We start from the raw sequence: 24,601 nt of genomic DNA, 5'->3' as shown, positions 1-24,601 counted from the left end.
CAATTACCCGTTGTGATGCAAGGGTGTTCCAAACTCAATTTTAGACGAGTGACTTTATGACCAACATTATCCTATTTACACCTTATAGTCAATTTTGACACTAGAATTCATGTTTGACTCATATCGATGCCACATACAAGCATTTTGCTACATTCCCAATAACAACTGCTAAATATGTGTATGTGACCAAAAAAATTGATTTGACATAGGCAGTAACTATTTAAACTGGGCTGACATATTCTCTTTGAGGTTTGGATAATAAATGGGAAAGTTAGATTAACACAGGTCTTGAAAGATACTTCAGTTATCTGTGGAGGACAATGGCAATGGGCCCATTCTGAGATCCTCACTGAAGACTGGGAGACAGAGACTGAGTGGATGATTGACGACTCGGCACACACTGCCATATAACCAGTCTTTGTGCTGATCTTTATCAATACTCCCACCACTATCTGTGAGCCAGCACCTGAGATTTACATTTACATTTGAGTCATTTAGTAGATGCTCTTATCCAGAGCGACTTACAGTAGTGAATGCATACATACATTTCATAATTTTTTTTTCTTCCCGTACTGGCCCCCCGTGGTAATCGAACCCACAACCCTGGCGTTGCAAACACCATGCTCTACCAACTGAGCCACAGGGAAGGCTGTGTTATACATTTTTAATTGAAGTAACTGTCCTTCAAACTTTGCTTTCGTCAAAGAACCCTCCATTTGCAGACCTTTGTCATTCTAGTTGTGAATTTGTTGAGGTAATCTGAAGAGATATCAGCCCATGCTTCCTGAAGAACTTCCCCCAAGTTAGATTGGCTTGATGGGCACTTCTTATGTACCATACTGGTCAAGCTGCTCCCACAACAGCTCAGTAGGGTTGAGATCCGGTGACTTTGCTGGCCTCTCCATTATAGACAGAATACCAGCTGACTGCTTCTTCCCTAAATAGTTATTGCATAGTTTGGAGCTGTGCTTTAGGTCATTGTCCTGTTGTAGGAGGAAATTGTCTCCAATTAAGTGCCGTCCACAAGGTATGGCGTTGCAAAATGGAGTGAGTCTTCCTTCTTCAAGATCCCTTTAACCCTGTACAAATCCTTACCACCACCAAAGCACCCCCAGACCATCAGTTTGCCTCCACCATGCTTGAGATGGCGTCAAGCACTCCTACAGCATCTTCATGTTTTCTGCGTCTCGCGAATGTTCTTCTTTGTGATCCGAACACCTCAAATTTTAATTTGTCTGTCCATAACACTTTTTCCAATCTTCGTGTGTCCAGTGTGTGTTCTTTTGCCCATCTTAATATTTTCGTTTTATTGGCTAGTCTGAGATCTGTCTTTTTCTTTGCTACTCTTGTGAGGACTGGACTAGTGAGGGAGGGGAAGAATGTTAGGTGAATACAAGCCTGGGGTCTGAATGGAAACTATATCTCTAAAGTAGATGTGGTGTCAATGCACGCAAGTCTATATGTATGAGAAATCTAGTATTTACATGTAAACATACTGAACATGGTTGCAATCATAAGAAAGGGAGAGCTAGATGGATGTCTGGTAAAGTCTCTGAAAAGGAGGCTTCGGGCACTGCTAGAGCCTGAGCTTGGAGGAATGAGGGAAATGTAGAGTGACATGAGACAGCTTGTTCAGGAGCAGTAGAAGACAGATAGACAGGGAGGGAGGGAGAGAAAGAGAAAAGGAGGCAGGCAGGCAGGGAGGGAGGGAGAGTGAGGAGGAGGAAGGCAGTAAGAGAAGGAGGCAGGCAGGGAAAGAAGGCGAGAAGGAGGTAGGCAGGCAAAGGAGGAGGCAGGGAGGGAGGGAGGGAGAGGATGAGGCAGGGAGGGAGAGAGAGGAGAAGGCAGGGAGGGAGAAAGAGGATGAGACAGGCATGGAGAGTGAGGAGGAGGCAGGCATGGAGAGTGAGGAGGAGGCAGGCATGGAGAGTGAGGAGGAGGCAGGCATGGAGAGTGAGGAGGAGGCAGGCATGGAGAGTGAGGAGGAGGCAGGCATGGAGAGTGAGGAGGCGGCAGGCATGGAGAGTGAGGAGGCAGGCAGGCATGGAGAGTGAGGAGGAGGCAGGCATGGAGAGTGAGGAGGCGGCAGGCATGGAGAGAGAGGAGGCGGCAGGCATGGAGAGCGAGGAGGAGGCAGGCATGGAGAGCGAGGATGAGGCAGGCATGGAGAGCGAGGATGAGGCAGGCATGGAGAGCGAGGATGAGGCAGGCATGGAGAGAGAGGATGAGGCAGGCATGGAGAGAAGGAGGAGGCAGGCATGGAGAGAAGGAGGAGGCAGGCATGGAGAGCAAGGATGAGGCAGGCATGGAGAGCGAGGAGGAGGCAGGGAGGGAGAGAGAGGATGAGGCAGGCATGGAGAGAGAGGATGAGGCAGGCATGGAGAGAAGGAGGAGGCAGGGAGGGAGAGAGAGGATGAGGCAGGCATGGAGAGTGAGAAGGAGATTTTTTATGGAAATTCCATAGCCAAAAGCAGTTATCATTGAACATATTCTACTGTCTCTGTCAGGTCCACATTGGGTAAATATCAATAGAAAAATAGGAAATTGCTACGAAATAAAACATTTCAGTTGTGTATATTACTTAGTTTTTATTTGACGGCTTTATTATTTTTCATTCCTTAAAGTCATCATCTCTACTCAGACAGTAGCAGCCAGCCAACATTATCTCGATACTCCCCATATTGTACTGTTGTTTATCATCCTATTTAGTTTGCTAGGTTAGCTGCTGAGCTGCCTGAGTAAATCATTTTACTAGTTCTTCAAAGAAGATGAGGCATACTTAAACAAACTGTCTCTAAGAGAGAGGCTCTTGTTGCTGTGATGTGCACATTCCTCTCTCATTCAGGCTGTAGTCTGTGTGCATCTAACCTAATGTAGCAGGCATAAAAGTGTATCCATCTCTGCCTGAGCTGGAAAAAACAGGCGCAATGGATTATGGTCATTGTAGTTAATTACCATGTTTCTGAGCTGAACTAGGTTGAATATTTGCTTAATGAAAACTCCCTTCCAGCGTCCCACACAGTTCTTGAGTTGATACTACATGGAATTCAAGTAATTGAACAGATGTTAGTTGTTTAGTGACAATATTTAGTGACCCATCTTTGACACCAACAATCACTCAGGTTATTTCTTACTGTCCTGTTCATCATCCTCACTCCTCCCTTCCTACTTTCTCATCACTCCATCTTGTCTTCTCAGTTTCCCTTCACATTCAGAGGAACTGTTCAGTCAGGGAATGTAGGTCACGACAAGGCTTGGACAAGTCTGATCAATCCAACTCTTGTTATGCCAGGGACGGATGGCTTTCCAGGAACTGCAGAGTACAAATCAATGCGGAACTGAGGAAGGAAATCGAAGGAAAGTTGAGCTTTATTAATTTAGCTGCTGAGCCAAGACCAGTGTCACAAGCTCCTTTTATAGCCGGGCTACCGCGGCAACAGATGGAGTATATCTATAGTATCAACCAGAAAAACATTAACTCAGAGAAGTTACATAATAATGGAATTCACATATTCCCACATTATATAATAAAAATAACATGGGGAGGGGGGTTTGTGCAAGCGCTTTTATATTCCTCCTGACATTTAATATGATTGTGTGGCCATTTGGGGTGGCAGGTAGCCTAGTGATCAGAGCGTTGGGCCAGTAACCGTAAGGTTGCTGGATCGAATCCCCGAGCTGACTTGGTAAAAATCTGTCATTCTGCCCCTGAACAAGGCAATTAACCCACTGTTCCCCGGTAGGCCATCATTGTAGATAAGAATTTGTTCTTATCTGACTTGCTTAGTTAAATAAAAATTATTATTATTATTATTATTATTAAAATTATTATTATTATTATTATTATTATTATTATTATTATTATATCTGAACACGCTCAATATGCTTCTCGGAGGAAGGCTTTCCTCTTTCGGAACAATGACAACATGGAGAAAAAACAAATGTCCTGTGGCGAACATTCTGTGACTGGCTGGCTGCCTCATGATCAAATAACCTGGCAGAAGCAGTGACTGCACCCCATCAGGAGGGAAGACACTGGTGTCGCAATAAAGACACTGAACTAGGGATGGGTCCCGAAACCAGGTATTAAATGGGCCCCGGGGCTAAATTATAAAAGACTGTAGTATCAGTAAGCTCCGACGTTATCGGTTCTGCTTTCGGAACTGGAGAAATTAAGAAAATACATTTTCTATTTATTAATGCTACATAAACGTTATCCTGTACATTTTATCATCTCACCAACCGTTTCTAATTTGCAATAAGATTAAGACATTCGTCTATGATGCATTTTCACTATTCCCAATCCAGAAGAGATCGCTCTGGCGCGGAGCCTGTCGCACACACAAAGACCCTGCTCTTAATTAGTAACGATGGCAGAGAACTAAACATACAAAAGTGTGGATACACTTCACCAGAGTCGATGCTGACAATGCTCGTAGCCACAATGCAACAAGACTTTTGCTTGTTTGGACAGATTGCTTGTGTTTCTGCCCTAACATCTATCGAAAGTGCATCATGTACAGGCAGAGAAATGCACAGTTTTGGTCTGCCTAGCTCGTAGTTCATCAGTCGTTGGCTGATCTACGTTAGGTATGTATGCTAGCAGCCTAGAGCCCACACACGGAGTCTGATCTACGTTAGGTATGTATGCTAGCAGCCTAGAGCCCACACACGGAGTTAACTCAATTATGAGAACATGGGTTCCTGATAGAGGTCGACCGATTATGATTTTTCACCGCCGATACCGATTATTGGAGGACCAAAAAAACCGCTACCGATTAATTGCCCGATTCTTTTTCTTTATTTGTAATAATGACAATTACAACAATACTAAAATGAACACTTATTTTAACTTAATATAATACATCAATAAAATCAATTTAGCCTCAAATAAATAATGAAACATGTTCAATTTGGTTTAAATAATGCAAAAACAAAGTGTTGGAGAAGAAAGTAAAAGTGCAATATGTGCAATGTAAAAAAGCTAACGTTTAAGTTCCTTGCTCAGAACATGGAACATATGAAAGCTGGTGGTTCCTTTTTAACATGAGTCTTCAATATTCCCAGGTAAGAAGTTTTAGGTTGTAGTTATTGTAGGAATTATAGGACTATTTCTCTCTATACGATTTGTATTTCATATACCTTTGACTATTGGATGTTCTTATAGGCACTTTAGTGTTGCCAGTGTAACTTCTGTCCATCTTCTGTCTATCTCGCTCCAGCACAAAAGTGCTGTTTGAATGAATGCTTACGAGCCTGCTGGTGCCTACTACCGCTCAGTCAGACTGCTCTATCAAATCATAGACTTAATTATAATATAATAAACACACAGAAATACGAGCCTTAGGTCATTATTTGGTCAAATCCGGAAACGATCATCTCTTTCAGTGAAATACGGAACCGTTCCGTATTTTTTATGTTACGGGTGGCATCCCTAAGTCTAAATATTCCTGTTACATTGCACAACCTTCAATGTTTTGTCATAATTACGTAAAATTCTTGCAAATTAGTTCGCAATGAGCCAGGCGGCCCAAACTGTTGCATATACCCTGACTCTGCGTGCAATGAACGCAAGAGAACTGACACAATTTCACCTGGTTAATATTGCCTGCTAACCTGGATTTCTTTTAGCTAAATATACAGGTTTAAAAATATATACTTCTGTGTATTGATTTTAAGAAAGGCATTGATGTTTATGGTTAGGTACAGTCGTGCAACGATTGTGCTTTTTTGCAAATGCGCTTTTGTTAAATCATCCCCCGTTTGGCGAAGTTGGCTGTCTTTGTTAGGAAGAAATAGTCTTCACACTACATATACCCTGACTCTGTTGCAAGAGGTGACACATTTTCCCTAGTTAAAAGAAATTAATGTTAGCAGGCAATATTAACTAAATATGCAGGTTTAAAAATATATACTTGTGTATTGGTTTTAAGAAAGACTGATGTTTATGGTTAGGTACACGTTGGAGCAACGACAGTCCTTTTTCGCGAATGCGCACCGCATTGATTATATGTAACACAGGACAGGCTAGATAAACTAGTAATATCATCAACCATGTGTAGTTAACTAGTGATTATGATTGATTGATTGTTTTTTATAAGATAAGTTTAATGCTAGCTAGCAACTTACCTTGGCTTCTTACTGCATTCGCGCAACAGGCAGGCTCCTCGTGGAGCGCAATGTAAAGCAGGTGGTTAGAGCGTTGGACTAGTTAACCGTAAGGTTGCAAGATTGAATCCCCGAGCTGACAAGGTAAAAATCTGTCGTTCTGCCCCTGAACAAGGCAGTTAACCCACCGTTCCTAGGCCGTCATTGAAAATAAGAATGTGTTCTTAACTGACTTTCCTAGTTAAATAAAGGTGCAAAAATATAGACACTGCTCAAAATAATTAAGGGAACACTTAAACAACACAATGTAACTCCAAGTCAATCACACTTCTGTGAAATCAAACTGTCCACTTAGGAAGCAACACTGATTGACAATACATTTCACATGATGTTGTGCAAATGGAATAGACAACAGGTGGAAATTATAGGCAATTAGCAAGACACCCCCAATAAAGGAGTGGTTCTGCAGGTGGGGACCACAGACCACTTCTCAGTTCCTATGCTTTCTGGCTGATGTTTTGGTCACTTTTGAATGCTGGCGGTGCTTTCACTCTAGTGGTAGCATGAGACGGAGTCTACAACCCACACAAGTGGCTCAGGTAGTGCAGCTCATCCAGGATGGCACATCAATGCGAGCTGTGGCAAGAAGGTTTGCTGTGTCTGTCAGCGTAGTGTCCAGAGCATGGAGGCGCTACCAGGAGACAGGCCAGTACATCAGGAGACGTGGAGGAGGCCGTAGGAGGGCAACAACCCAGCAGCAGGACCGCTACCTCCGCCTTTGTGCAAGGAGGAGCAGGAGAAGCACTGCCAGAGCCCTGCAAAATGATCTCCAGCAGGCCACAAATGTGCATGTGTCTGCTCAAACGGTCAGAAACAGACTCCATAAGGGTGGTATGAGGGCCCGACGTCCACAGGCGGGGGTTGTGCTTACAGCCCAACACCGTGCAGGACGTTTGGCATTTGCCAGAGAACACCAAGATTGGCAAATTCGCCACTGGCGCCCTGTGCCCTTCACAGATGAAAGCAGGTTCACACTGAGCACATGTGACAGACGTGACAGAGTCTGGAGATGCCGTGGAGAACGTTCTGCTGCCTGCAACATCCTCCAGCATGACCGGTTTGGCGGTGGGTCAGTCATGGTGTGGGGTGGCATTTCTTTGGGGGGCCGCACAGCCCTCCATGTGCTCGCCAGAGGTAGCCTGACTGCCATTAGGTACCGAGATGAGATCCTCAGACCCCTTGTGAGACCATATGCTGGTGCGGTTGGCCCTGGGTTCCTCCTAATGCAAGACAATGCTAGACCTCATGTGGCTGGAGTGTGTCAGCAGTTCCTGCAAGAGGAAGGCATTGATGCTATGGACTTGCCCGCCCGTTCCCCAGACCTGAATCCAATTGAGCACATCTGGGACATCATGTCTCGCTCCATCCACCAAAGCCACGTTGCACCACAGACTGTCCAGGAGTTGGCGGATGCTTTAGTCCAGGTCTGGGAGGAGATCCCTCAGGAGACCATCCGCCACCTCATCAGGTGCATGCCCAGGCGTTGTAGGGAGGTCATACAGGCACGTGGAGGCCACACACACTACTGAGCCTCATTTTGACTTGTTTTAAGGACATTACATCAAAGTTGGATCAACCTGTAGTGTGGTTTTCCACTTTAATTTTGAGTGCGACTCCAAATCCAGACTTCCATGGGTTGATAAATTGGATTTCCATTGATTATTTTTGTGTGATTTTGTTGTCAGCACATTCAACTATGTAAAGAAAAAAGTATTTAATAAGATTATTTCTTTCATTCAGATCTAGGATGTGTTGTTTAAGTGTTCCCTTTATTTTTTTGAGCAGTATATATATAAAAAAATAATAATAAAATAAAAAATAAAAAATACAAAAAATAAATAAAATCGGCAAATCGGTGTCCAAAAATACCAATTACCGATTGTTATGAAAACTTGAAATCAGCCCTAATTAATCGGCCATTCCGATTAATCGGTCGACCTCTAGTTCCTCATCAAAAGGAACCATTAGCCAGCTGATTGTTTAGCTATGGGTGTGTTCAGAAATGTAATCACCCATTTAAAGATTTTGCAACTTTTTTGTTAAAGTTGCAGCTACAATGAACCAGCCCACTCCTCCCTCTAATACAGCTGGTCCAAGCCAAAGACCAGCCCAAAGCTCCTTCACACTGGCAGCTAGTGGGAGGATGACTGAGGAGAGGGTGAATGAGTGACACCTAGCCTTAACCAACTTCATAGTGAAAGGCCTACACCCCTTTGCAACAGTGGAGTCCAAGGGCTTTAGGTAACAGTCTGTCAGTATATGTTGAGTTGGATTAATTTTCAGGATATAGTAGTATAAAAGGGTTGTATGTGAATCACTCCACAATACAATAATGATAATTTAACACATTAAAAAACGTTTTTTTTACTGTAGGGAGATGAGCAAGGCACTCAACCCAAATATACCCTCCCTCCAGGAGTTACCTCAGTGACACATTCATTCCTACCTGGTGTGGTGTAGAAAAGGTCAATGTGATCACTGAGCTGAAAGACGTGGCAAAGCTGACCATCACATCAGATGGGTGGACCAGCCTCTGTCAGGACCATTATCTCACTGTCACAGTGCACTACACAAGCCAGGACAGTGTAAAACAGAAGGTCCTCCACACCAGGGCAGTGTAAAACAGAAGGTCCTCCACACCAGGGCAGTGTAAAACAGAAGGTCCTCCACACCAGGGCAGTGTAAAACAGAAGGTCCTCCACACCAGGGCAGTGTAAAACAGAAAGTCCTCCACACCAGGGCAGTGTAAAACAGAAAGTCCTCCACACCAGGACAGTGTAAAACAGAAAGTCCTACACACCAGGACAGTGTAAAACAGAAAGTCCTCCACACCAGGACAGTGTACAAATCGCAAACTGGCGAATAGCAGCAGAGGAGATCTCAGACATTCTGGAAGCCTCCTCCACCAATAGCAAGAAGATATTTTCGACTGTAGGGAACACAATAAGCCAGGAGAGGTCCCGACTTCTGCCAGAGAAGGCAAATATGTTGATCTTTCTCCAGAAGAACTGCTAAGAACTGTTAGTCCTTTTGCAGCCTACATGCATTCCCCACCCGTGTTGCTCAATACCACCGTCTTTTCTTTTGCAGGAAAATATTGTTTTAATTTGTTTTACATTTCCATCATCACAACATTAGATTCTATAATTTATGATTTGTTCAAAACATTGCTGTTTCTTTTGCTGTAAATAATTGTTTATTTTATATATTTTACATTTCAGAAAATAAAGCAAACGTAAATTATGATCTTAAATTGTTTCGTTTTTTTTCTCGTAAAAAAAATAAACAAAAAAAACGATAGGAATACCATTAAAGTACCGGATGGATAAGCAGCATCGGCAAGAGTAGTAATACCGTTAAAGTACCGGATGGATAAGCAGCATCGGTAAGAGTAGTAATACCGTTAAAGTACCGGATGGATAAGCAGCATCGGTAAGAGTAGTAATACCATTAAAGTACCGGATGGATAAGCAGCATCGGTAAGAGTAGTAATACCGTTAAAGTACAGGATGGATAAGCAGCATCGGTAAGAGTAGTAATACCGTTAAAGTACCGGATGGATAAGCAGCATCGGTAAGAGTAGTAATACCGTTAAAGTACCGGATGGATAAGCAGCATCGGTAAGAGTAGTAATACCGTTAAAGTACCGGAGGGATAAGCAGCATCGGTAAGAGTAGTAATACCGTTAAAGTACCGGATGGATAAGCAGCATCGGTAAGAGTAGTAATACCGTTAAAGTACCGGATAGATATGCAGCATCGGTAAGAGTAGTAATACCGTTAAAGTACCGGATGGATAAGCAGCATCGGTAAGAGTAGTAATACCGTTAAAGAAGCATCGGTAAGAGTAGTAATACCGTTAAAGTTCAGGATGGATAAGAAGCATCGGTAAGAGTAGTAATACCGTTACGATACCCATCCCTACTCTGAACACTGATTTCTTTCATCCATAATTGGCACCCAGTGTGTGTGTGTGTGTGTGTGTGTGTGTGTGTGTGTGTGTGTGTGTGTGTGTGTGTGTGTGTGTGTGTGGCTAGAAAGACGTGCCTGTGAGCGAGTATGTACTTGAATGGACAGCCCTTAGGGAAGCTACTATGTGAGAAAGAATGTCAGGCATTTCACGGTGAGAAGAGCTAGGGCTGCAGCCCAGGCCTCAACCCCCACCACCCTGCAGAGGACGGAAGGAACGGATGGGGGACATTTCCATCTTAGATTTGCAACATGTTGTGGTGTTACAGTCTGGGTATCTTATAGGAGAAAGATAGCCCTGAAAGATCTACCACCCAAAGAGGACAGTGTTGAACAATAGGGCTGCAGTAAATCCAACCGATTCCAACAGTTATTCTGGGACTTGGCCATGTAGTGGAATACAATATTGTATTCAACCCTCTTGAGTCAATACATGTTAAATAACCTTTGCCAGCAATTACAGCAGTGAGTCTTTCTGGGTAAATCTCTAAGAGTTTTGCACACCTGGATTGTACAATAATACACTGTGTATTCAGGACAAAGTTCATTTGACACATTTTTTTGCAGTATTACTTTAGTTCCTTATTCCAAACAGGATGCATGTTTGTATATTTTTATTCTGTAAAGGCTTACTTCTTTTCACTCTATCAATTACATTAGTATTGTGGAGTAACTACAATTTAGTTGATCCATCCTCAGTTGTCCTATCACAGCCATTAAACTCTGTTTTAAAGTCACCATTGGCCTCATAGTGAAATCCCTGAGTGGTTTCCTTCCACTCCGGCAACAGAGCTAGGAAGAACGCCTGTATATTTTTAGTGACTGGGTGATACGTCATCCAAAGTGTAATTAATAACTTCACTATGCTCAAAAGGATATTCAATGTCTGTTTATTTATTTTTTACCCATCTACCAATAGGTGCCCTTCTTTGCGAGGCATTGGAAAACCTCCCTGGTCTTTGTAGTTGCATCTGTGTTTGAAATTTACTGCTCAACTGAAGAACCTTACAGATAATTGTATGGGGTACAGAGATGAGGGAGTCATAAAAAAAATCACATTAAACACCACTTATTATGTGACTAGTTAAGCAAATTTGTACTCGTATTTAGGCTTGCCATAACAAAGGGGTTGAATATTTATTGACTCAAGACTATGGCTGTGGCGGTCACGAAATTGTCAGCCGGTGATTGTCAAGCAAATAACTGTCGGTCTCATGGTAATTTACCATTAATTAACAAAAACACATTTAGCCTCTCATGGCTTCTACACATATACTTTTTAAAATGGCTTGTAGGCTAATAAATCCATGTAATATAGCCTACACCACCACAATAAATTCATTATTTATTTTAGACAGGTCTAAATAAGAATGGTATAAAGAAAATGTATTCTATTTCAGAAGAACAGAATAGAATTCTCTTGTTGTTCTTATATTGGGTCCTGATCTGGCTATGACAAATGGCTGTGGGTTACTACACTAGTTAATTTAGCAAACAAGATTTGCTTATAATTCCGTGGCATTATTTTATAGTATGAAGAATACAATTGAACAAAGCTAAAAAAAAAAATATATACAAAAATTCTCCAAATGATTTGAGAAAGTGCACACATGCAGATATTCTGTGTTGAGCGACAAACAAATAGGTACGCCAATATGCTTAATTTTCTGTTGTTAATGTAACTTTAGTTGTTCTACAAATTTGGGCTGTGTTTTGATTTTTAATACATAGTAAGGTGGCATGACGAGATTCTAATGAAGATTTGAAAAAAGTTCCTTTAAACGCATGAGCTCTACTTTGTTTTCTGTGCAGGCTGTACACACTCCAATAGTCCCTCATTCACAATTTGACAAGTACTTGATAATTCCTCGAATTTCACAGCGGCATCACCTTTGTGGCCGTAATGCACCCAAAAAAGAAACCATGCCTTTTGCGGCTCACGTTATCGGTCTTTCTCACAGGCTACAAGTTAAGACAGACACTGCGCGTGTCCTTATCCAATTCCAAGGTGCATATTGAAGATATTGGAAGAAGAACTGTCCACATTTACTTTGTCAGCCAACAAGATGAGTAGGCTCAAAAGCACTAACCTATGTCAATATACTATCCCCCACAGTACAAAAGTTGACTCATTCTATTCTGTGCAAGAAATAAATATTACAAACATAGTCTGGGACAATTGTGGGATGCGATAGATCCAAAATGAATACAACCACTAGCATCAAAAATACTTTTTTATGCAATGTGGCTGACGCAATAGACTTTAAGCTTAAAATGTTGATCAACTATTAGGGTATTTCTTCACATTATAAGCACAGCAATGCGCATATGCGGTAGTAGGCTATAAGCGTGAATGTTCCATTAGCGGAAAACACCATTATCAAAAGTGACCACAAATGCAATTATGCATGTAATGTTTTGATTATAAAAAGGTGAATTTCTATAGTGAAAATGAACTTCCCCAAACTTGAAACTTACCCGCTGCTATTGTATGCCAGTTAGGCTCTACACCCTTTGTAAAGCGGATTAATGTGCTTCATTTTAAGTTATTTGGTAACTTTAGTTGTGATACCAACCTTATCCTGATATCTTGATATATACAAGATGGCGTAGCAGTTCAGACGTCCTGTCGTGTCCTGTGTATATATATATTTACATATTTTTTCTTCACTTATCTTTTTACATTTTTTATTCTAAATATTCAACCTCAAAGCACTCTCCTGCAACCCGCCTCACCAATTTAAAAAAAAAGTATTATTTACCTCATCTGAATTTCCACAACAGAAGCTAGCCAGAGGTTAGCCATTTTCACTGGCTAACGTTGAAGTTCAGCTAGCCACGGTTAGCTGTCCTCAGCTATCCATTAGCTCGAAAAGCTATCGCCAGTTTTTGTACAGCGCGACTCAGACCAGAGCATATCGGACCTATTCTCTCTCCTTTCCCCGATTTCTACTGCAGGCTCTGGACATTTACACCTGGATCTTGCAGCTAACTAGCTGCTACCTGAGTGACTATTGGCAACGTCGGTCACGGAATTTAACACACATTATTACGGAGCTAGCCAGCTAGCCAGCTGAAGAGTTCCGTCAGCCACTCGTGGGCTATTCCTGAGCTAGCCAGCTGAAGTGTCTCCTGGGCTACAACTCACCTATCCTGACACGTTTTACTGCCGATGCGGAGCCCCATCGGGTCTTCACGACTAGACCACCGACGTTATCTGCCCGAGGGAGTTATCCAACTGGCCCCTCCGTCACGACGTAACCTGATCGCCCATCTGCGGCCGGCTAATCGTTACCTGTCTTTTCGGCTGCGATCTGAATAGGTCTATCGGACACTTTTCTTGGGCCACTATAACTAACTATTTTGCCAACTTGGACAGGTCCCCCCTTCCACACGGAACCCCACTAACCCACAGACGGAAACGCACGAGGTGGCTAAAAACAGACCTCCCTCCATCTTCCACCAGCTTGCTACCTATGGCTCAGCTAGCTGTCTGAATCTCACTGGACCCTTTGATCACTCGGCTAAGCATGCCTCTCCTTAATGTCAATATGCATTGTCCATTGCTGTTCTGGTTAGTGTTTATTGGCTTATTTCACTGTAGAGCCTCTAGCCCTGCTCATTATACCTTATCCAACCTCTCAGTTCCTCCACCCACACATGCTATGACATCTTCTGGTTTCAATGATGTTTCTAGAGACAATATCTCTCTCATAATCACTAAATGCCTAGGTTTACCTCCTCTGTACTCACATCCCACCATACCTTTGTCTGTACATTATACCGTGAAGCTATTTTATCGCCCCCAGAAACCTGCTCCTTTTTCACTCTATTCTGGACGTCACAGACGACCAATTCTTATAGCTTTTAGCCGTACCCTCATACTTATTCTTCTCTGCTCCTCTGGGGATGTAGAGGTGAATCCAGGCCCTGCAGTGCCTGGCTGCACTCCTACTCCCCAGGCGCTCTCTTTTGATGACTTCTGTAACCGTAATAACCTTGGTTTCATGCATGTTAACATTAGAAGCCTCCTCCCTAAGTTTGTTTTATTCACTGCTTTAGCACACTCTGCCAACCCGGATGTCCTAGCTGTGTCTGAATCTTGGCTTAGGAAGTCCACCAAAAAACTGTGAAATCTTCATCCCTAACTACAACGTTTTCAGACAAGATAGAATGACCAAAGGGGGCGGTGTTGCAATCTACTGCAGAAATAGCCTGCAGAGTTCTGTCCTGCTATCCAGGTCTGTACCCAAACAATTTGAACTTCTACTTTTAAAAATCCACCTCTCCAAAAACAAGTCTCACCGTTGCCGCCTGCTATAGACCCCCCTCGGCCCCTAGCTGTGCTCTGGACACCATATGTGAACTGATTGCCCCCCATCTATCTTCAGAGCTCGTGCTACTAGGTGACCTAAACTGGGACATGCTTAACACCCCAGCCATTCTACAATCCAAGCTTGATGCCCTCAATCTCACACAAATTATTAATGAACCCACCAGGTACAACCCCAAAGCCGCAAACACTGGCACCCTTATAGATATCATCCTAACCAACGTGCCCTCTAAATACACCTCTGCTGTTTTTAACCAAGATCTCAGCGATCACTGCCTCATTGCCTGCACCCGTAATGGGTCAGCGGTCAAACGACCTCCACTCATCACTGTCAAACGCTCCCTGAAACATTTCAACGAGCAAGCCTTTCTAATCGACCTGGCCCTGGTATCCTGGAAGGATAAAAATGCCTTCCTCTCCATCTTAAATAAGCATGCCCCTTTCAAGAAATTTAGAACCAGGAACAGATATAGCCCTTGGTTCTCCCCAGACCTGACTGCCCTTAACCAACACAAAAATATCCTGTGGCGTTCTACATTAGCATCAAACAGCCCCCTGATATGCAACTTTTTAGGGAAGTTAGAAACCAATACACACAGGCAGTTAGAAACGCCAAGGCAAGCTTTTTCAAACAGAAATTTGCTTCGTGCAACTCCAACTCTAAAAAGTTCTGGGACATTGTAAAGTCCATGGAGAATAAGAACACCTCCTCCCAACTGCCCACTGCACTGAGGATAGGAAACTCTCACCACCGATAAGCCCACTATAATTGAGAATTTCAATAAGCATTTTTCTACAGCTGGCCATGCTTTCCACCTAACTACCCCTACTGCATTCAACAGCACTGCACCCCCCACAGCTACTCGCCCAAGCCTCCCCATTTCTCCTTCTCCCAAATTCATTCAGCTGATGTTCTGAAAGAGCTGCAAAATCTGGACCCCTACAAATCAGCTGGGCTTGACAATCTGGACCCTTTCTTTCTAAAATTATCTGCCGAAATTATTGCAACCCCTATTACTAGCCTGTTCAACCTCTCTTTCGTGTCGTCTGAGATTCCCATAGATTGGAAAGCAGCTGCTGTCATCCCCCTCTTCAAAGGAGGTGACACTCTTGACCCAAATTGCTACAGACCTATATCCATCCTACCCTGCCTTTCTAAGGTCTTCGAAAGCCAAGTCAACAAACAGATTACCGACTATTTCGAATCCCACCGCACCCTCTCCGCTATGCAATCTGGTTTCAGAGCTGGTCATGGGTGCACCTCAGCCACGCTCAAGGTCCTAAACGACATCGTAACCGCCATCGATAAGAAACAATACTGTGCTGCCGTATTCATTGACCTGGCCAATGCTTTTGACTCTGTTAATCACCACATCCTCATCGGCAGACTCAGTAGCCTTGGTTTCTCAAACGATTGCGTCGCCTGGTTCACCAACTACTTCTCTGACAGAGTTCAGTGTGTCAAATCGGAGGGCCTACTGTCTGGACCTCTGGCAGTCTCTATGGGGGTACCACAGGGTTCAATTCTTGGGCCAACTCTTTTCTCTGTATACATAAATGATGTCGCTCTTGCTGCTGGTGAATCTCTGATCCACCTCTACGCAGACGACACCATTCTGTATACTTCTGGCCCTTCTTTGGACACTGTGTTAACAACCCTCCAGACGAGCTTTAATGCCATTCAACTCTCCTTCCGTGGTCTCCAACTACTCCTAAACACAAGTAAAACTAAATGCATGCTCTTCAACCGATCGCTGCCTGCACCTGCCCGCCCGTCCAGCATAACTTCTCTGGATGGTTCTAACTTAGAATTTGTGGACAACTACAAATACCTAGGTGTCTGGTTAGACTGTAAACTCTCCTTCCAGACTCACATCAATCATCTCCAATCCAAAGTGAAATCTTGAATTGGCTTCCTATTTCGCAACAAAGCATCCTTCACTCATGCTGCCAAACATATCCTTGTAAAACTGACCATCCTACCAATCCTCGACTTCGGCGATGTCATTTACAAAATAGCCTCCAATACCCTACTCAACAAGCTGGATGCAGTCTATCACAGTGCCATCCGTTTTGTCACCAAAGCCCCATATACTACCCACCACTGCGACCTGTACGCTCTCGTTGGCTGGCCTTCGCTTCATAATCGTCGCCAAACACATTGGCTCCAGGTCATCTACAAGACCCTGCTAGGTAAAGTCCCCCCTTATCTCCGCTCACTGGTCACCATAGCAGCACCCACCTGTAGCACGCGCTCCAGCAGGTATATCTCTCTGGTCACCCCTAAAGCCAACTCCTCCTTTGGTCGTCTCTCCTTCCAGTTCTCTTCTGCCAATGACTGGAACGAACTACAAAAATCTCTGAAAATGGAAACACTTATCTCCCTCACTAGCTTTAAGCACCAGCTGTCAGAGCAGCTCACAGATCACTGCACCTGTACATAGCCCATCTATAATTTAGCCCAAACTACTACCTCTTCCCCTACTGTATTTATTTATTTTATTTAGCTCCTTTGCACCATATTATTTATATTTTAACTTTGAACTTTCTTCAAACTACAAATCTACCATTCCAGTGTTTTTCTTGCTATACTTAATTTACTTTGCCACCATGGCATTTTTTTTGCCTTTACCTCCCTTATCTCACATCATTTGCTCACATTGTATATAGTCTTGTTTTTTTTCTACTGCATCATTGATTGTATGTTGTTTTACTCCATGTGTAACTCTGTGTTGTTGTATGTTGTCGAACTGCTTTGCTTTATCTTGGCCAGGTCGCAATTGTAAATGAGAACTTGTTCTCAACTTGCCTACCTGGTTAAATAAAGGTGAAATAAATAAAAAATTAAAATAAAATTAAAACATATAGGCATATGGGCTAGGCTACATGAGTTGTGCGACTATGATTCGAACAAGTCACAAAAAAGGCATTGTTTCTTATGCTTATCATTCACAAGTGATAATATATAATTCACAAGTGACAGGCTAATATCGTCACCCATCAGACGTTACTTGATTTAATCTTGTCTTTACATATACTAAATAATATATGTGTGACATTTGTTGGATTTAGAATGGACCATAATCATGCACCGGTCTCAAAACAGGGTCAGCTGGAAAAAAATACATGTCATCTATGCACTTAAATAGCGAACGGAGGACGCTTTTCCCCGTGGTTTATTTTCATGCCGGCCAGGTAGGCTATACTCCTGTTGTAAATACAAGCAATGTGCATAATATTAGGAAAGTTGAGAAATAAATATAGTAGGCCTAGCCTATAGAAAGCTGATGGGATCCTCTTATTTTTATCAGCGGCAATCACTCTGTTTTCTTCCACAATTGCATAGCCTATATAACTGTTGCTCAACATGAGCTCATGGGCTCTCATTTGCATTGATATCAGAGTGATGAGAGGGACAATAGAGTGCTGAGTTTCTGGATAAGAGCATCTAGGTCCTTATCTAGGTTTCTTCCTAGGTTCTGGCCTTTCTGGGGAGTTGTTCCTAGCCACCATGCTTCTACACCTGCATTGCTTGCTGTTTGGGGTTTTAGGCTGGGTTTCTGTACAACAAATTTGCGACATCAGCTGTTGTAAGAAAAGCTTTATAAATAAAGTTGATTGATTATTATTATAATTCCACTTTGACATTACGGGGTATTGTGTGTGTAGGCCAATGACACTAACTTCAGGCTGTAACACAACAAAATGTGGAAAAAGTAAAGGGGTGTGAATACTTTCTGAAGGGACTGTACATAAACATACTAAAGTTTGTTGTGATACTTACATTAACTTTGAAGGCTTGGACAGTGTTGTCCAAGAGAAGAATGTTGCAGCCCACCTCAGTGTGCTGCCTGTCGCGTGCCAGCTCTGATGCCCGGACATTGTAAGATCTGCCAGCAGGCAACTGGAAGCGTGCGGTCATTACGGTCCAACCAGGGTCTGCAACACAGAAAGGAAGCTGACCGTGACAACCTGGCCAATGGACAGATCGATGTAGAGATGATATGTCACATCTTTTCAAGTCATTCTGGCAACACTCATACAGAATGACGGTTCTGAAATATATTCTTCTGGAAATAAAACATTTACAGGAGTTAAAAGGCCCATTGCAGTCTAAAACATGATTTTCTGTGTTTTATATGTATTTCTACACTGAGGTGGGAATAACACAAGGCAGTAAATTAGTTAAAAGACCAAGAAGAAAGAAAATGCCAAAACTCTCTGCCAATAGCAGCTAGTTTTCAGTTTTCCCCTCCCAACTCAGGCCACTTCCAGACACTCCTGGCAAAATTCATGCAATAAAATTGTTCTTTGCTAAGAAGCTATTTTTATTTTGACCCTTTTAATTGAAAACAAATCACAGTAAGGTACTTACATTGCTACCCAGAAATGATTTGATATTGAGATAAAAACAGCATCATTGGACCTTTAAAGGGCAGAAAGCTGTAGGTCAGAATCAAATCAAATGTTATTTGTCACATGCTCCGAATACAACAGGTGAAATACAACCTTACAGTGAAATGCTTACTTACAAGCCCTTAACCAACAATGCAGTTTTAAGAAAATATGTGCCAATGTGCCGCCCTATGAGACTCCCAATCACGGCCAGATGTGATACAGCCTGGAGTTGAACCAGGGACTGTAGTGACGCCTCTTGCACTGAGATGCAGTGCCTTAGACCGCTGCGCCACTCAGGAGCCAAATTAACAGGTGTACCTTGTTAAAAGTTAATTTGTGGAATTTCTTACCTTCTTAATGCATTTGAGCCAATCAGTTGTGTTGTGACAAGGTAGGGGTGGTATACAGAAGATAGCCCTATTTGGTAAAAGATCAAGTTCATATTATGGCAAGAACAGCTCACATAAGCAAAGAGAAACGACAGTCCATCATTACTTTAAGACATGAAGGTCAGTCAATCCAAGAACATTTCAACAACTTTGAAAGTTTCTTCAAGTGCAGTCGCAAAAACCATCAAGCACTATGATGAAACTGGCTCTCATGAGGACCGCCACAGGAAAGGAAGACCCAGAGTTACCTCTGCTGCAAAGGATACGTTCATTTGAAAACTGCAGCCCAAATAAATGCCACAGAGTTCAAGTAACAGACACATCTCAACATCAACTGTTCAGAGGAGACTGCGTGAATCAGGCCTTCATGGTAGAATTGCTGCAAAGAAACCACTACTAAAGGACACCAATAGAAAGAGACTTTCTTGGGCCAAGAAACACGAGCAATGGAAATTAGACCATTGTAAATCTGTCCTTATTGGTTCCTACCGCCATGTCTTTGTGAGACACAGCGTAGGTGAACAGATGATCTCCACGTGTGGTTCCCACCGTGAAGCATGGAGGAGGAGTTGTGAAGGTGCTTTGCTGGTGACACTGATTTATTTAGAATTCACGGCACACTAAACCAGCATGGCTACCACAGCATTCTGCAGCGATACGCCATCCCATCTGGTTTGCGCTTAGTGGGACTATCATTTGTTTCTCAACAGGACAATGACCTAAAACACCTCCAGGCTGTGAAAGGGTTATTTGACCAAGAAGGAGAGTGATGGAATGCTGCGTCAGATGACCTGGCCTCCACAATTGAGATGGTTTGGGATGAGTTGGACCGCAGAGTGAAAGAAAAGCAGCCAACAAGTGCACAGCATATGTGGGAACTCCTTCAAGACTTTTGGAAAAGCATTCCAGGTGAAGCAGGTTGAGAGAATGCCAAGAGTGTAAAAAGCTGTCATCAAGGCAAAGGGTGGCTACTTTGAAGAATCTCAAATATAAAATACATTTTGATTTGTTTAACACTTTTTGGGTTACTACATGATTCCATATGTGTTATTTCATAGTTTTGATGTCTTCACTACTATTCTACAATGTAGAAAATAGTAAAAATAAAGAAAAACCCTTGAATAAGTAGGTGTGTCCAAACTTTTGACTGGTACTGTATGTTCGCTTGCACTTGTTCATATTTATCTAGAATCCGCTAGTAATTTGTTAGCGTTTGTTTACATTATTTGCATGTATTTTTATCTTTGGAAAGAAATAACGCCCTTTGTGTGCACTGCCGATGACACGTATACCCCGGTATGGTACAGGAACGGTAATTAAATCTGGATAACGGCCAACCCTACAATACAGTACTATTGACGTCAGCACTCAGCTAACAAACTTGCACATCCAGAAGGGGCAACAAGTGCTTCATCTGACAAGAATGACAATTAATGGGGAGTACAGACAAACCTACATGCTGACTGGGGAGAACATAATTCCATGTTAACTCCCTGATTGAATCCTCACACACACACACACACACACACACACACACACACACACACACTGCATTGGTTGGTAAAGCCCTGTCGTCACAGCATCACCCTTCTAGGGATCGGCTACATAACCTAAGCTGTGGAGGTCACACCCCCTCAGTTTAAACCTGATGGATCCATATGGAAGGCTTTCTGTGCCTTTCTGAAGAGTTATCACAAAACATCACAGGCCTCGCCAATGATGAACGGCATAAGATGGCCTGTGTGTGCAGAAGTGCTGAGTTGAACAGAGACATAGCAGGGGACCCCAGGGACTAATTCCAGCGTGCTGTGCAGAGTCACAGCAGTACTTATTCCATGAACACACACAGCCTTCTACCCTGCTGTACTTAGTAATTCTGGTAATGTAAACTCTCACACAAAGAGGTACAAGTAAGCCAGCTCGCCCATATTAAGAGCACATTGTCCATTCGTCCTTCTACTCTGAGGTGTCTTTAGCCTGTCATATGGAGGTTCTGAGAATTGTACACAAGTACACGAGACAGGCTACAGTACTTGGAAAAAGATTAGTGACTTAAAGGCCTTGGGGATGACTTATTACGGCACACGAGTCACGCATATTGTATGGCAAGAGCAGCATGTGATCTGCTACATATCGTACGGAAAGAGCAGCATGTGATCTGCTACATATTGTACGGAAAGAGCAGCATGTGATCTGCTACATATCGTACGGAAAGAGCAGCATGTGATCTGCTACATATCGTAAGGAAAGAGCAGCATGTGATCTGCTACATATCGTACGGAAAGAGCAGCATGTGATCTGCTACATATCGTACGGAAAGAGCAGCATGTGATCTGCTACATATCGTACGGAAAGAGCAGCATGTGATCTGCTACATATCGTACGGAAAGAGCAGCATGTGATCTGCTACATATCGTACGGAAAGAGCAGCATGTGATCTGCTACATATTGTACGGAAAGAGCAGCATGTGATCTGCTACATATCGTACGGAAAGAGCAGCATGTGATCTGCTACATATTGTATGGAAAGAGCAGCATGTGATCTGCTACATATTGTACGGAAAGAGCAGCATGTGATCTGCTACATATCGTAAGGAAAGAGCAGCATGTGATCTGCTACATATCGTACGGAAAGAGCAGCATGTGATCTGCTACATATCGTACGGAAAGAGCAGCATGTGATCTGCTACATATCGTACGGAAAGAGCAGCATGTGATCTGCTACATATCGTACGGAAAGAGCAGCATGTGATCTGCTACATATCGTACGGAAAGAGCAGCATGTGATCTGCTACATATTGTACGGAAAGAGCAGCATGTGATCTGCTACATATCGTACGGAAAGAGCAGCATGTGATCTGCTACATATTGTATGGAAAGAGCAGCATGTGATCTGCTACATATTGTACGGAAAGAGCAGCATGTGATCTGCTACATATCGTACGGAAAGAGCAGCATGTGATCTGCTACATATTGTACGGAAAGAGCAGCATGTGATCTGCTACATATTGTACGGAAAGAGCAGCATGTGATATGATACATATCGTACGGAAAGAGCAACATGTGATATGATACATATTGCATGGAAATAGCAGCATGTGATATGATTGATACATATTGTATGGAAAGAGCAGCATGTGATATGATACATATGTACATAATAATATGGGCTCGGGTGGCGAAGGTCAAGTCATGCGTCCTCCAAAACATGACCCGCCAAACCACACTTTGTAACACCCGCCCGCTTAACTCAGAAGTCAGCCGGAGCAATGTCTCAGAGGAAACATCGTTCACCTGACAACCGGAGTCAGCCTGCAGGCGCTCTGCCCGCCACAAGGAGTCGCTAGAGCGCGATGAGACAAGTAAAGCCCCACCGGCCAAACCCTCCCCTAACCCGGACGACTCTGGGCCAATTGTGCGCCACCCTATGGGACTCCCGATCACAGCCAGTTGTGATACAGCCTGGGATCGAACCCGGGTCTGTAGTGACGCCTCTAGCACTGCAATGCAGTGTCTTAGACCGCTTCGCCACTCGGGAGGCCCAAATGGTTTCATTTATAAATCTAAAGCTGTGTGTGTGTGTACTATGATGCTGTTCACTGATGCTCAACATGTGAGGTGCCACAGCTGAGCCTTGTCTTCTCCCATCCCAATGAGAGGAGGACAAAGCAAAGCCCAGTGAGTTAGCGTTCCGTCAGGCAACAGAAGGCCGGCCGCTCAGGCCTCTGCTCCTCTTCTCTCCCTCCCGGCAGGGAGAACGCTCCGGAAGCATACTTCCCTTATTGCTTACTCCAGTAAGCAAAGCTTCCAAACACTGAGCCTGGGCTCCCGTGTGTGTAGCAGGCCTCTTGACCCCAGTGCTTCCCTCACCGGTGGGCTCCTCCGGTGCACTCGGCTTATTACAAACACAGACAGCCCAGCAGCCTTTCTGTCTCCCATCTCCCCCCTACGTACCAGTCCTTCCCCCTCACCCCTCTGCCTCTCTACTATCAACAGGATATTAGAAAAGCCCAGAAGAATCTCAGGAGAGCTCTCTTTCCTGCTCCAGTAAGGTACTGTAATGCAGTTTACACTGGCCACAGAGAAACAGGTGATGAAATACAGATTTAGAGACTCGAACGTCTTCATCATCTTCATGTGAGCTGATAGGGAAAGACGGCTGGTGAGCGCTGCCAACAGAGCCCTGCATAGTTTTGTTTTTAAGTGAGGCAGATCGCTTTCACGAGGCACCTAATTGGCAAAGCACAGGGATCAGAAGCAGTGAGTCAATCATCAGACAGCAGCTACAGTAGAAAAGGAGGAGTCACTATGGGGAATCCCCGCTGAGATCCACCCAGGTCGACAGCTAGCGTGACAACCCAGGCACAACAATACAACTAAGAACAGAGAGGCTTGTTTAAGGAAACAAAAACAGGAGAGACGACCGTTCCTAGTTCGATCAGTAGAAGAAAAAGCAACACTACAGGTTTGCTGTACTAGTATCTAGGACAGCACATATAAATGGACAGAACACACAGACAAGAGAGGGAAGAAAGAATGCTTACTTTTTAAGAGGGGTTGTGGGTAGCTCAAATACCCCGACACCGGTGCCCCCGCACATTGACTCTGTACCGGTACCCCCTGTATATAGCCCTGCTATTGTTATTTACTGCTGCTCTTTAATTATTTGTTATTCTTAACTTTTACTTTTTTTGGGGGGGGGGGGATATCCTTAAAACTGCATTGTTGGTTAAGGGCTTGTAAGTAAGCATTTCACTGTAAGGTTGTATTTCACCTGTTGTATTCGGAGCATGTGACAAATAACATTTGATTTGATTCTGACCTACAGCTTTCTGCCCTTTAAAGGTCCAATGATGCTGTTTTTATCTCAATATCAAATCATACCTTACTGTGATTTGTTTTCAATTAAAAGGGTCAAAATAAAAATAGCTTCTTAGCAAAGAACAATTTTATTGCATGAATTTTGCCAGGAGTGTCTGGAAGTGGCCTGAGTTGGGAGGGGAAAACTGAAAACTAGCTGCTATTGGCAGAGAGTTTTGGCATTTTCTTTCTTCTTGGTCTTTTAACTAATTTACTGCCTTGTGTTATTCCCACCTCAGTGTAGAAATACATATAAAACACAGAAAATCATGTTTTGGACTGCAATGGGCCTTTTAACTCCTGTAAATGTTTTATTTCCAGAAGAATATATTTCAGAACCGTCATTCTGTATGAGTGTTGCCAGAATGACTTGAAAAGATTTGACATATCATCTCTACATAGACCATAAAGTGTCTGTAGGACAGCAATGCCTCTGTAAAGACACCCTCCATGTCCTAACTTTACCGCAAACTTTCCTGGACTAG

General features: G+C 43.3%; 1 protein-coding gene across 3 annotated transcripts in view; it reads right to left on the bottom strand.

Annotated features, from left to right (window-relative positions):
* LOC115155556 (tyrosine-protein phosphatase non-receptor type 4) overlaps nucleotides 1–24,601 on the bottom strand; it is a 113,568-nt gene that overhangs the window by 60,809 nt on the left and 28,158 nt on the right. For all 3 annotated transcript variants that reach the window (XM_029702259.1, XM_029702260.1, XM_029702262.1), the window contains exon 2: nucleotides 18,254–18,408. In XM_029702259.1, the coding sequence (XP_029558119.1) occupies nucleotides 18,254–18,391 (138 nt within the window). In that variant the 5' untranslated portion in view covers nucleotides 18,392–18,408. The remainder of the gene's footprint in view (nucleotides 1–18,253; nucleotides 18,409–24,601) is intronic.

Source organism: Salmo trutta, chromosome 20 (assembly GCF_901001165.1).
Source record: "Salmo trutta chromosome 20, fSalTru1.1, whole genome shotgun sequence".
Classification (NCBI taxonomy): Eukaryota; Metazoa; Chordata; class Actinopteri; order Salmoniformes; family Salmonidae; genus Salmo; species Salmo trutta.
The sequence above is the reverse complement of the archived record's forward strand: the minus strand, read 5'-3'. Positions and strand labels throughout refer to the sequence as shown.